Below are 15,556 nucleotides of genomic sequence, written 5' to 3' on the forward strand. Positions count from 1 at the left end.
ATGGAAGTAAACACATACAATGCATATCAGACCTGAACCCCTAAGAAGTATTTTCACTAATATTTTCCTCTGCTCTCTTATAACATAGAGAATCCTCTATTTGCAACAATGATAACATATGTAAAATGTATATATTTGTCTTCCTTCACCATAATTCCATGGAAACAGGATATTTGTTACTTACATATTCATCTCCTACTGTTATTTTTCTATACCCTTAAGTTCTGCTTATAAATTCTGCTCTTCAGCCAACTGGAGTTAATCACAGGGAATAATGTGGCCATGCTCTGAGGGCAGTACAAAAGTACATTTTCCTCAATGCACAGGTTAAAATCACGTGTCTGCAGGCTTACGAAACAAGAACATCTGATTCTCTTGGCTTTTCAAAATATACACAAGAAAGATGAAACCTTGCTGACAATCCTGCAGCAACAAAAATCTGATTCACAGCATGTTACTTGTCAAAATGCCTCTCTCAAATTTTAAATGTTAATGTTATACCACTAATCTCTTAAAGAACTTTTTTTGCACATTACTTTCTTCTACATCTATCTCAACTGAGGGGTTAGGGAAAGAAAGTTGAATCCTAGCAGGCAAAAGAGGGAACTGAATTCAGGGCTCCAACATTTTAGATAAAAGTATTCATCTCTCCTAATCACCAGCCCAGTGCTGAGCCCCAAAGCTACTGCTTCCCTTTGAGGCAAAAGCTTGCTGAGGTGATGAGAGCACCCAGGCACCAAACAGGCTCCAGACCAGCTCTTCGCCTGGAGCCCATCCCTTCTCTGAGAGCCAAGGAGGAGGAGAAAAGTGAACCTAGAGGCTCTGCATCCCTCATTAGTGGCTTAAGCACTAGATACTTCATAAAAACATGTTTCAAAGCTAAAATAATTTTGAAAAAAAATTGAGACCATTCCTGGGAAAGAGAACTTAAACCACGTGACAAGCTCATCCCTGAAAACAGAGGGACGTAAAATAATTAGGAATGTCAAAGAATGAAGCTTTATAATTTTGAATTCTGGCATCTAAATCCCACTTACATGCTATACCGGACACTGATGCTTTTGCAGAGATGTTTGTCTCAGTTCCTCATCACTTCTGCTTCTGTTTCCCCTAATTCACAGAAGAACTGTGAGGATTGATATACTTGAAAAATATGAAGTCCTTAAAAATATGATACTGATAAAAAAATCCTGTTCCTTAAACTCAACAACTGATACTCTTTCTGTGTATTAATACCCACAGGGAGTATCAACTTTTTGTTTCTAAAGGTAGAACTCAAGTGATATATGATGCGCAAAACAATACTAAATATTTGAAATAATAAGATTCTTAAGATTAATAATAATAAAATTTAGTAAAGATGTTGCAAAATAATAATTAAGAAGCAAGTGCCAAAAAAAGGTGGCCTCTTTTTTTGTTTGTTTGTTTGTTTGTTTGCTTGTTTGTTAAAAGGTTTCTTCCTGTACTGTATGCCATTGTCATTTTGAGACTTTGGCAATTTAAAAAAATACCTGATTTTAAATGGTATCAATCTGGAAGTTCTAGGGGTGTTTTGTTTTGTTGGGTTTTGGGTTTTTGTTTGTTTTTTGTAGAGAATACCAATACTTCTGAAATCATACAAAGCTACCTATCTTCGCAACATGTTAGGGAGAAAATTCCAATTTCTATTGTAGCTGGCTGTCCCGTATAGTAAAATTAAAAGAACATATAGCTATCAGTATTTTGCTTTAAACTAATAATCTGAACTTGCAAACACTGAAACATATAGTTTTAGGCATCTCACAAAGATTCAATTTGAGGAAAGCATCGTTATTTATGACAGGCAATTATTTGGGTTTTTTTGCTTAATAGCTTCCTTGAAGCACATTCCAATTAAGTATAGTGCATTTTTATTCATGTACTTAACACTTTACAGTATGAATATCTAAGTCAACTTAAATCACAAACATGAAAGTAAATATTCTACTAATATTTGCATTATGCAACTTGACTTTAGAAAACAAAACATATTTATTTTGGGTAGAATGGCATGCTTTAAAAGCTACCAGGATCTCCTATGCACAAATTCCAATTTAAAAACCTTTAGCAAATAAATACATTCAAAATTGATGGTATTCACATAAAATATGAAATTGTTTTGATTATTAAACTACTGTTAATGTAGTTAAAAATCAGATTATCTGAAGTGATCAAATTCACATTTCTCATCAAAAGCTTCTGCTCTACCTTCTTTTTACTCTTAAGAGAAAAAGCCTTCTGGATGCAGATTTTTACAAAACACATTGTTTTCTCACAGATGAAACACTGGAAAATGGAGATTAAATGAAAAAAAAGTAATTCTTTCATTCACTACAGTCAAGGGACTAAAACCTTTAAAAAAAAAAAAAAAATATGTGCAGCTTTAATTTACCATAGCTACTATAATGTACAGAGCTATAAACCCTCCTCAAATACATGAAGATACTATACAAATTTCAATTTTGAAGTAATTTAAAATTAATTAATTTTAATAAAAATGTAAACCTTTGTGGGTTTTCTAATAAGAAGAATACAGTATAATGAAAATAAGGTTTGTTTTCAAACTTGAGGATACCATAATTTAGTCATAAAACTAAAATGACAAACCAAAATGTATATATTCTTAATAATGGCAAAACAATATTCCATTTTTCTGAAAGATTTTGAACGAGTTCACTCTGAGATTTCTGCTTTTCATATTTCATGAGAATTTGCTATTAGCACTTTCTGTATAAAAGTTTTTTAAGTTATCAGCTCTGCAGAGCAAAACATTAATTCTCTACAGAAAGGGAAACATTTTAGGTTTTCTATAACTTCTATTTGTCTGCATTTAAATTACACCTTTGGCTTTCTTGCCAGATTATTAAAGGTCATCTAGTTGTTCCACAGACTTATTTGGCTTGAAATTTGCACAGCAAACCTAAGCAACAGTGGAGGCAACTGGAAAAGAATGTACAATGGAATTTACAGCATTTACAAAAGTGCTGTTTTTACATTGCAAAAGTCTACCAGCTTTTTATACAACCCTGGGCAAGGGGAGGAAAAGAGGCAAGATGCCTTTTATTACTGAATTCTGTTTTTTGAGATAAGACATGTAGCATAAAGAAACATTCAAGCACTAAAAGCTGTTAGATGTTTGTGCTAGCAATTTAGTTAAGAACATCTGACACAAAACGCAGACATTTTACCTGCACTCCCGATGAAGCCATGCTAACAGCTCCTACCCAGACTCATTCACACCTCCCTCTCTCTTTACTCCCTATCAAACCTGTAAGACCATGGAGATGTTACTGTGGGACAGCTCCCAAGACTACAGACTTCTTTAAATTACAATGCTCTGTCCAGATGGAGTTACTATCTATGCTCATTGGGGACATTAATGGCAGATAATTTCATTTTTCTCTTTTCTCTCTTGGTTATGCTTTTTCAAACCAGGAAAAGAGAAAAAGATTCAGTGATCAGACAGTAAGCATAATTTATGAGTAGTCAATCTATGGACTAGTATTTGATTGAATAGATGTTCATGCAATTATTTTTCACAATGAACAATTCCATAACATTAAACGTATGTTTATAATGCGTTTGTCAGTTAAACTATTTTCAATTAACAGCTCACCCAGCTCTAATCTAATTTGCTAGTGGTACCTCTTTTGATTTGTTCAGGTCATGTTTGATCTCATGATCAGAGGATCATCAGTTGTTTGCAGCTGGAACGGATCTGCTCCAGTTCTCAGAACTACCATAAACACCACAATGAAGGGCAAGAAGAGAAAAATAAACTGGATTCTGCTGGGGCCAGCTGACAGCTGATTAAGCCCAACAGAAAGACAGGAGCTGTTTAAGATGCAGTTCAAGGTCAGACAATGTGAGGGTCAAGCCTGACAAGAGGCTAACACACTAAGACTAAAAGGATCCCTTGCTAAAGGCACCCTATGAACAGATACCAAATACAGGCTGCTTGAATATACAAAATAAGTGACTACCTGGAGAAGTCTAAAATGAAGAATGCTGAAGAACACATACATTATATTGCAAAACCCAGGAGAAGAAGAATCACCTAGTAAGTAAACAAAAAAAATAACATTAAAAGTTCCACAAACATGTAAGCTATAAATTTGCAGACTTGGTAACTTTTTCTGTTTGTGCAACATCTCTGACTAGGGTTTCCCCCCAGTGGAAATAAACTGGAGGAAAACACTGCACATGCTTTTGCTCAAGGGTGCTCAAACCTGCAAACTGAGCTGTTTCTGTGTTTTTCCTTTTTCTTGTTTCCTTGAAAGACAGGAACAAAAGTGAGATGATGTTTGTGTGTACATATACATGCAAACAAGAAAGAATTCAAACTATAAGAAAATAAAATAGTTGGGAAACTCAGTATCTCTAAGGGAAACAGAAATTTCACTTGGATCCATAAGTTAAAGAATGTATCTCCATTGAAAGAGTTGCTTGAAGAAGATTTAAACAGCAGCTTGTAGTCTTCAAAAGTGGAAATTTCATGCTAGTGACAACCTTGAAAGCCACTTCTGGGAAATCTGGAGTATGTTTTAACAGTATGATTATTTTCCATACTGCTCTTTGAAATTGCAGTCCACATTGGGAGATCATACTTATGCCACAGAGAATGACAGTCTGAGAGTCTCAGAGATACCTGATGAAATTCTCATTTTTCTAGCTTTATGTATTGATGAACTTTTTCCATTTTACTTTTTTAATGATGATCTAAACTAGACATACAATTCTAAACAATATGTTTGTCACTGATGGAGCGGCTTTCTGTTGAAGTAAGGGTATTGCTCGAGGATTATGTTGATTTAATCTAGAACAGTCATTCACAGCCTGTCATTTGACTGGGGGCATTTTAGAGACTGAAAAGCATCATCATACACTCAAAATACCACATCTGAAACACTTTCCATTATTTGCTGACACAAGCCTCAAAGATTGTTGAGATCAAACTGAGTAAATAACTTTTTTCAACCAACTCACTGATTAAAGGCAAGATACCAGATTTTAATTGTTATTTTATTCAGTGCACAAATACTAAGACAAACAACAAACAGTACTTATTCTGGCTACATGACCAACTGATGATTTTGACAAATAGATTAAATTCTTCACATTGCTCACTTCAAAGAATTCTCCCAGTATCCTACATTCAGGGTCATAGCAATAGATCTAGTTATCAAAGTAGGAACTTGCCTCCCATCTGGGTATCAGCAAGGTAGTTGAAAATTAATGTTAAATCCAAGTTCTGGTTTTGTTAATGTGTTGAAGAAAGCCCTGGTGTTATGCTGGCATGTTTTTAAAACCTGTAAAAACTTGAAGGCCAGGTGGACTTTGTTAACTCTGTCATGGCAGTGGCATGTACATTCAGAATGCTTTGACTGTCCACATTGGTCAGCATATCCCATAAACGATATATAAGTACCACTTTAATAGCATTTTTTTAAGCTCTGTTATACATGTCTGTCAGCAGTAGCTGGAATCAAATTCTTCTTCTTGTATCTTACAAAATTGTCCAGCAATAAAGGCTAGAAACGCAAAGTAACTGGAAATGTAGTGGATGTACAAGATTCATCTAAGGGCTCTCAGAACCTCCTAAGAAGTCAGGAGCTTGTTTCCAGAGAATTAGGGGTTTTAATTTGGAAAAGCTTTATACTCTTTACATTATTGATGTAACAGGAATCACAATCCTAGTTAGCACAGACATGGCAGAATGACAAACCCTGAATTGCTGCTTTGCAGAAAGCTTCCTGAACAGATCTTGGACTTGATTTTCAATGGACAAATAGCAGCAATGTGGACCATGTCTATGATAGTATAAGGCAGAGCATCCTACTGACAAAGATCCTTCTCTTGATCACAATGGAGATAGCAAATATCCCATAAAAGGGCTGAAGTACTGAGTTTAGTTATGGAGTTTAAAGCAATCTGCAAGGACTATTGCCTCTTACTCTGGATTCATTCAAACAACTGCACATGAATTTCTGTGTAGGTTGAGGAAACATTCTAGCATTTCTGGATAGCTCACTTAAAAGGTTTGTTCAATCTGTGAACAGAAATAACTATACCACCCTCTACAATAGTAATCAATTATCAGAAACAAGTGGCATATGTTGAAACTGGTCAATCACTTCGCTCCTGAGATGACAGAACAGCTGCAGTCACCTGACACAAGTTGTGATGGTAAAAAAAAAAAATAAAATTTTTTTTGAAAACTATCTAAAAGTATTCTACAAAGTATCAATGTTATTCTATATGGGACTGAAACAGTCTCACAGTTTCAATGCCTAGTCCAGCGCTTCTTTGATGAACAGACTAATTATTCACTAAAATTTGCACTGAATGATTAAACATATTTACATAAGAAAATATCAGAAGCAAATAGTACTGAGTTAGAAAGCCAGTTAGCTTTTAACTTATCATCTGGTCAGATTCTATGTGAGTTCTTGAAAGTTGCATCTGTCAGAACAGTGCAGACACACCACTTGCTTTAGAGCACAGCAGCCACAGCTCTCTCTGGGTTTCCCCCCACCCCGTATCCTGATGAAGACCTGAGCAGAGAGCCCCTGGTTAGCACTTATCTTCTCAGCTGCCAGGAGCAGTGCCTGGTGACCACCACACAAAGGCACACAAGTTGAGGCAGCCATGACACTGAGAAGACAGTGACTGCTTCTTGCCAATAATGCCATGATAAGCTGGGACTGCTTCATTTGCCAAGAACTGTCAAGTTCTCCTGCAGCCTCAGTAACATGATCACCATTTTCCAATCACCTAATAATTTTCTTCAGCGGAGTCATCCTTCTTATTGTGTCAAAGGATTAATTCCGATCTTCCATGTTTTATACAGCTATCTCAAATGAACTCAGCAAGCTATTCCTGAGATAAAAATGTGCTCAATGTTTAAAGATAATTGCCCCTTACTTTGATGGACATAATTTTTACAAGCTAACTGAAAGCATTTATGCACCATCACATAGATACCGATCCACTTACGTGGAATTCTAGTTAAATAAAATACTATGAACAAAATATTTTGAGTCTTTTTTCTTTTCTTACCTAGACAAGTCTTAGTCATTTTTTCATTAGCCATTCTAAAGTATTATAATGGTATTTAGTAAAGATCTGTTTATACATACGAGTTTTAATATTTAGCCTTCCAAAGACAATCCTGAATAGACAATGCCACAAGAACACAGTAGCAAAGTCACCAATATGTCTAAGTATAAGAATTTCCACAAACCTGACAGCTCAACTCTATAATGGAAAAGAATTCCCAAGAAAAGCTTTTTTTTCTGAGAAGTTTATAAACTGATAAACATCCATTACAAAGAATTCTGAAGATATGCCACACATAAAGGGCAATACAGAACAAATGCCTTAAGCACAATGCATAAACCAGTGTATACTAGATGATTAACTGTTGTCCTCAAAGTGGAGAGAGCACATGTATATGTGCAAGAGCGAGTGTTTTTATACACTGCATGCATAAATGCCTCCACTCAAAAAATATTGTAATTGAAATAATTCTCAGACACTCTGGATATTTATAGTAAAGATATGCAAAATAATCCTTTAGGCACGTATGACTGCCTACACCATCCATTCTTTGTTATGGGGATCACATCTAGGAGCTCAATATGTTAGAAATGGAGAATGTTATAGAAAGAAATAAAATTAAATTTAATTCTTCACAGTAAACGTCTTGTTACTGACAATTCATAATGAACAATTACTAGATTTGCTTAGCAGGAAGAGGTAGTTTTGGTTATCCAAATTGTACTTCCAAAATCAATCAAAAAATAAAACCCATGATTGTTTGTCGCTATTCTACACCAAAACCCAACCTATGGGCTGGTGAAGAGGATTACACTTTGTTTTTTGATCTTTTTAAAACAGATTTCACTCAATAAACTGCTTATAAGTTTTTATAATCATATTATACTGGAGGCTGTTCACTGTTAGGAAAATTTCTTTGGATAAGAAGGAAGAGAAACTAAAAACAGGTCCACAGGGATTTCCTGAAGAAAAATAAACAACATCACAATAGATTCTAAACTCCAAGACATGTGAACAAAAATTTGTCTACCACTGTACAAAAAAAGGAAAATTTCTCTAAAAGCATCAGCAAAGGTGGTCTTAAGCAAACTATACTCAGACAAAACCACAATGTACAAACCTGCTATTAATTTCTGATGCAGCAGCCAGTTTCTATTAAATCTGAAATGGACACAATCTCAAATAACTGCGGCATCTGCACTTTGGCTAGCCCATATTGGTTCTGTTGCTTCCTCCTCACTCAAATGTATGCTAAACTTAGAAGAAATTGTGTGATAAATAAGGTAGCTAAGAAGGAATTCCCTGTTATGTGGGAGAACTTCAGCAACGCAGGACTGTTAAATACATATGGCAACAGGACTGGGGATAGTATCTGCTAATGCAAGACATTACACACAGTGTAGGAAGGTGAGGAACAGGGTGAAACCTTGGGTGAGAAACATAGTTTGTGAATAGATTTGTAAATTTGAAGCCATGTGTAACTTTGAAACCTATTTAAGGAATATACTAGTATCATGTACTCACCACGACATGCACTTGTCCACATTTTAACAATAACCAGAGAGTTACTGGCCCCACTCATGTGAGTATGCCACTATGTTTGAAAGGCACCCAACTTGCTGGTCTACCCTTGTGAACAGCTTTAAGGTATAACTGAAAAAATACTAAACTCCACAGGATACAAAGTATTCTTACACAATCAGAAGACAGATTATTAGTTAATAAAATACATTCATATAATATCAGGCACAGTCAGAAGCAAATAAAATATATTTCTGCAGAGATTAGCATAGATGTTTCAACAGATTAGGAAATTTCAATGGATTAGGAAGTTTCAGTGACAGAAGGTATATTTAATATATAAAATCCATATAATGAGAAGCAGTGGAAAAAAACAGGACAACTGTCACAGGTCCAAGAAATATCTTTGTAAAAAAGCTGTCAAATATAAACACTTCTCAGCAACAAAACACTCTGCAATTGAAGGTGGCAAATTTAATTCAGAATTTACAATGTACCTCATAATGGATTTTATAATTACAAATATCCCTGAACAACTGGATCTCTCCAAATTGAAACAACACTTACCTTCTCTTGTTAAGTAACTCCTGCCTGGCACTTATGATTAGTTGGACCTAAAGATTGTTGCTGTTTTATTCTAGTAGAAGGACAGTAGAGGAGTAAAACCAATGCGTATAAATAGACCCAGAGGCAAACACCTGAGAAGGGTAAGAACTAATTAAGCTCAAGGATGACGCTAGCATAAGAAAAAATGGTAATAAATTGGCCATGAAGAAATTCAGGTTGAAAATGGAACCATCTGATGTTTTCAGATGAATATTCACAAATTCATGTTCAGGATAACATGGCTGTTTGCAATAACAAGGGCTTGAGCTCAAGTGACCCAGGATGCACCCCAATTCCAGTCATACATCCTAAAAACACAATAAATTTTAACAGTCTTGCAAAATAACTACATACTAAATCCTGTAATAAATCTGCTTGCTGAAAAAATATTATTATAGGCTATAAATAATAATTGAAAATTACCTACAAACTCAGATGTGAATGAATTTCTAAACATTTAAAACCGGATTTGCACAACTCCAAAAAACCATAGTTCCTCATTCAAGCTATCAAGACTATGAAGGTTCCTTTCCAGCAACAGGCAGGACTATGATACATCTGCCTAAACCCCATCACAGCAACAAACTCTGAAGAACCCTTCACTTGCTACCAATATTCCTTATTCTTGTTCCTTCCCCCCAAAAATGAGGAGAGAAATGCAGACATGGCATCACTTACCACCACAGAAAATAAATAGCAATCTTCTGATTTTTCATGCCTTCTGCTTTTGTTTTTACTCTCCTTGCCACAAAAGCTCAAGAAAAATAATACAGAAGAATAAACAACGCACATAGGGGATATACCAATCAGTCAACAGCCTGGCCCATTCATTGGCCTCTTTCACAGACACTGGTAAGTTTTATACAAGAACCTACTGAAAACACACACAAATTTAGCAAGTACATTTAGAATATTCAATGTTTTGTTTCATGGGGTGCTTTTTTTCCCAGCTGTGAAACTAGCAAACTCTGCATTAGGGAAGTTCACACTAGGTAGGTAAGCCACTTCATCCTTGGAATAGACTGATTTGTACTTCTTAAGAAATCATTAAAAAACTGTTCTATTGCCAATTGATCCTCCAGCAGACCCAAGTTTTAGCCTCAGATTTTACTAATTCTAATTAATATATTTTTAGTCATTAAATACAGTGGCATTTTGAGTGCCTCTTGTAATACTCATGTTCAACAGTGTCTTAGTTTGGGCTGAAATAGAGTTAATATTCCTTTTCAGGGACTAGATGAGTGCTGTGTTTTGGATTTAGCTTTGGGTTTGGCATGAGAAGAATGCTGATAGCACACTGATGTTTTCAGCTGCTACCGGGACTTCAAGGACTCTCCGACTCCCCATGTCCTGCCCGTGTGCAAGGGCACAGGGAAGGAGCACGGCCAGAGCACCTGACCCTAACTGGCCAGTGAAATATTCCATATCATGGAACGTCATGCTCACTGTATAGAGGAGGGGTGGTTGGGAAGGGGCTCCCTCTCTCTCTCTCTCGCTTCCGGGATTGCGATTGTGGGATCTTGGTATCTCGGGGTCGCTGGCTGGGAATGGGCTGGGGATTGGTTAGTGGGTGGTGAGCAATTACGCTGTACATTGCCTGTTTATATATTCTTTTTGTTTTCCCCCCATCATCGTTATTGTTCTCGTTTTATTGCCATTATTAAACTGTTCTTATCTCAGCCTGCGAGTCTCCCTTCTCCCCTCTAATCCCCTCCCCCATTCCCAGGTGGGGAGGAGGAAGGGAGGGTGATTAGCTGCAGTGGTTGGTTGCCTATCAGGCCCAAACCACAACAAACAGAAATGCCATTTCAATTGATCCGAACTTTTTTTTGAAAATGCAGAACAAATTAACTGCACTGTTTCACCTGATAAAATCCTTTCCTTTCTTTGCCTTCTCCTCCTCTATTTCTTTTATTGATAGTTTAAAAAAAACCCTACAACATGCATACAATGTCCAAATAAGGATGCCCTTTGTAAATCACCTTCTCTTTCCCCCAAAAGTCCGTTATTTAGCATATATGCAGCTCTTAAGCAATGAACATTCAAGCACTCCTAGCCTGGGAAGCCTTGACCACAACAGCACAAGCATTCTCTTTCTGGGCAAAAGCATACTTATATATTTATAAAAAAGAAAAAGGAGATGCTGATGACTGCCCGTACACTGATTTCCTGTGTTTTTTAACAGTGATACCTAATTTTATACTTAATTAAAGTTGCTTTGCTTTATTAAAAGCATTAAATTATTTTGGGGGCAAAAAATTTTGTTCATCAGATAGGTAGCTTCTTTCCAGCAAACAGAAATTTTTTTCAGTTTGAACTACTTTTCACACTATTTTTCACTTCAGACGGAACCAGAAATCAATTATTTACTAGGTTCTAATCTCAGGTGATTAAAAATGACTTTGTGCTCTCAAAATTCCTCTCTCTTACCCTTCTTTCTTGAAAGGAAAATATCTTTTGCAATCAAGATTTAATTGTAACAGATGGAAGGCACTTGTTAGTAGAGCTTTTTTCCACCTTTTTTTTTTTTTTTTTTTGAAGTGAAATACTGTGGGTAGTGGAGTATAGATTATACTATTAAATACATATATATGTATTTGCATGTACATATATATGCATACATTCACCACTATATCCCTATTTATAGACTGGAAATTTCCAACTAATGAAAAGGAAAAATATGGGCAGCTTTTGCAGGTGGAAAGTGAATGCACTTACAGAGGCTCTAAGGAAATTATTGTTGTGCTAATACAGTGCTATGACTTGAAAAAACTGAGTGGATGTGATGACTCTATAAATATACACACTGTTCTTACAAAATTCAGGACACTGTATATCACGGCATTCTTATTCTGCCTCATTTAATACTCACAGACAGACTGTAAGAAGGTTCCAGTATCACTGGCACTGACATCTTCCCTTGAAGATTCAACTTTGTTAAGTAAAAAATCTTTTCTCCCACAATCCTCTCTTTTTTCATGCGACGTACACTGTACAGTCTAAAGCGAACTGCGTAATTCCCAATCATCTCAGACTCAACATGATTAAATTTGAATGTCTCTGTGAAGACAGGGCACGGTCCCCGCTGGATGCTGGTTTTTGCTTTCTGCTTCTTTATAGGGAGAAGAACTAGGTGTACTTGCCACGAGCTTCCACCTGTCCTGCTGTATGTGGGAATGTCTGTGACAGCTGTCACTGTCACCAAAAGCTTCTGTTCCTGTGAGTCATAGTCAAAAGTCACATCCAGTGTGCCATATTTAGCTACTGGCTCAGGATCAAAAGGTTTAGGAAGCTGTGAAGATGATCCTCGAGCTGACATATCCTGAAGAAGAAGAAAAAAAGCTATTTATTTATTGTATTCTATTATTAAATCTAGCATGGAAATATATGGCTTTCTCTAAGCAATATGAAGGGGCTATGATCTTTTTATTCATTTCATAAACAAGGTAATAAGTACTGAAACCCCAAGGAGATGGCCAACTAGCAGCCAAGAAGAAATCAGAAGACTTTACCCAGCCAGTACAACCAAAAGCCAGGAGCCAATCAGAGCTCAGATTCAATTAGGCTGTATTTATGATCTAGTCTTTTGTGCCCCACATTAAAATGTATATATATTTGTTATGAGACAGAACTACCTTGTGTTTCAGTGCGAGTATACACACTTTTTTAAGTTAACATATCACAGTGCTTTAAGAGCCAGACAGTATTTGAAAGCATGGTGAGATGCCAGCAAAAAATACAGGTGTTGTAACACATACATACACATTCAGCTCTTGTTGCAGTCCACAAGTGTTCTACGAATGTACCAAAAATTAATCATGGCTTTGTTGCTGTAAGTTTACTGGAACTGTGTAAAAAGCATCTGTTTTGAACACACCTTCTGAACCTTCTGTAAACAGCATCAGTCCTAAAGCTGTATTTTAAACTTAATTTTGTTTACTGTCACTTCAAACTTTGAACAAAATATTGATCCTCTATATTGTTGCAACAGCTAGCTTGACAGTGATACTGAAACATAAAATATTTATAAGTACAGGTCAACCTACTGTTCATATAATAAATTATTCCAAGTATGTAAACCAAATGTATTTCCCCTGTATTTTCATATTATCAAAGATACGCTTGTTCATGTAAACGAATAGATGCCATAATAAAGCCTTCTGGATTAAAAAATGTTATGTTCTTATTTTAAAGTGGTTGCTACATAGATATGGGAATTCATTCCTCTGAAAGCTTCATTCTTCAAGTTGTTGAGTGGCTATAAAAAAAGTTGGCAGTATTCTCCGTTCTTATTGAGTATGCTTACATTAATGACTGGTGTGACACAAAATGGGAAGAACTAGGATTAGATTGGCTGCAATCTGTTACAGTTTGAGGACCATATGTACACACTATGTCTTTAGCAGCAATGAACTTCATACAGACTGTGGTCCTAGTTCATCATCAGGTACATGTAGCCAGCTAGCTACTGGAGGACCTTACACCTGGGCCTTCCAGATGATGCACCAACACCCCAGGTATACAACATCAAGTTACCAAGAGGTCTACTAAAACAGAAACAGCTGTTGTTGGCACATCAGGACTGAACCCTAATATGCACCTCAAAACTCCAGGTAGAAACAAAAGACAAATTTGTACCAAAAAAAAGCCTCTTCTGCACATGACATCACTAACGTAGACTTACCCATAGATGTCAGTGCAGTAACTGGTTATTTACAGGAAACGTGTCAGAAAAGATGATTTCCTCATAGTAAAAACAAATATCATCACAGTTTATAGCAGAAAAAAAGGAAAATTAAGTGGAACAAATCTCTATATTACCATCAATACTTTAAAAAAATAATTGTAATTTTTTATCATAAAAGATGTTTTACAACATGGGTTATTCAGTTTGAAAAGCATTATCAGAATATTTTTCTTCATTTGGGTTGTTGGAAAAATTATATTTTCTGACTATTTTTTTTTTAAATGAATGAGCTGTAATATTAGTGTTCATGCAACAATGCACTGATCTTTAGATAAAAAAAACTTTAAAAAGGTTGCACTGCATGATGTTTCAGAACACTCAACTGTTTTCATTTACCTCTGGACTAAGCACAGCTGTGCTATCACTTGGTACATCCTCTTCATATCCTTTGTTATGAAAGCTTTCTATTTCATGTCCCGTGCTTCCTTCACTTGGGCACTTATATGAACATCTTGGACTGTTGCTACACTGGGAAAATTCACATTTACTGTCTCCAACTTCAGAAGGCGTACATGAAAGATGAGGAGATCCACTATCATCCTGGTATGGAGGTGGCTGCAGTTCATCTAGCGGAGGTGTTCTCCTCATCCTCTGAATGCAGTTCGCTGAGAATAAGTGAAAATTTTTTACTTACTTTCTGATTATTTACTGTTGAAACAGTTCTGTGGAAAACGGTAAGTCTAAATATCTCAACAGATTATTTTAAAATCTATAAATATATTTTTTTACTTTACATTTCAAATTAGATAACAAATACAAATGGAAAATATTTGTTAAAAATGGAAATGAATGATCTCTCAGGTGAAAGAGATTTAGATAGAAGCAAAGTATTAAGGATATAGTCACAATGGAATGTGTAAACCACCTATAAATAAATATAGGACAAATATGACATGACAAAAATTCTAGGCTTGAATTTCAGGGATGCTTACCTTGCAAAAACCTTTGGATATCATAAATCAGATGCTATGCAGGTGCAACGTGGACTAATTAAAGAAACAAAATGCACTCCCTGAAGCCATGATATCAAACTTCTGATTGCCTCTCATGCAGTTGCTCACCCACAGAGATATTAAATTAAACTCTGAAGGCAAAAAAGGTACTAATAAAGGCAGATACAAGCCTTTTCACACAAGTGAACCCTGCTCACCGGTGAATTTAACAAGTGAAGCAGTGTCTCAGATTCTTTATTACTTTTTAAGGACAGCTAAAGGGTACATTTCTGGTGTCTACAAGTTAGACACTAAATCCAGTCACTAAAGACAGTGCAAAAAGGATCGTGAACTATCTTGTGTTTTGGATGAATACTTGATGCTGACCATCTATGCTTCTCACACTAGATAGATAGATAGAAATGTGGTTATACACCTCCTCAGACAATAAACACGATGCATGGCTATGGATATAGAAAGTTAATTCCAGATAATTGCATTTCAATTTTTGATCTCATGTTTTACTACACAGCATTACACAGTTGACAAGAATTGGGAAAAGACAGCAAGGTGTGCAGTAGCTTAAATGAAAGGAATACCAAGGATAGGTAAAAACCTGTATCACATTTTGTTTACATCATCTGTGGAGGTTTAATGAAGATTTTTATGTTTT

General features: G+C 35.9%; 1 protein-coding gene across 5 annotated transcripts in view; it reads right to left on the reverse strand.

The window, feature by feature from the left end:
* SYT14 (synaptotagmin 14) overlaps window positions 1-15,556 on the reverse strand; it is an 87,390-nt gene that overhangs the window by 11,356 nt on the left and 60,478 nt on the right. For all 5 annotated transcript variants that reach the window (XM_032989544.2, XM_032989548.2, XM_032989547.2 and 2 more), the window contains 2 exons: window positions 14,288-14,556; window positions 12,077-12,526 (listed from right to left, as the gene is read on the reverse strand). In XM_032989544.2, the coding sequence (XP_032845435.2) occupies window positions 12,077-12,526; window positions 14,288-14,556 (719 nt within the window). The remainder of the gene's footprint in view (window positions 1-12,076; window positions 12,527-14,287; window positions 14,557-15,556) is intronic.

This window comes from Tyto alba, unplaced genomic scaffold (genome assembly GCF_018691265.1).
Source record: "Tyto alba isolate M040663 unplaced genomic scaffold, T.alba_DEE_v4.0 Super-Scaffold_16, whole genome shotgun sequence".
NCBI lineage: Eukaryota > Metazoa > Chordata > Aves > Strigiformes > Tytonidae > Tyto > Tyto alba.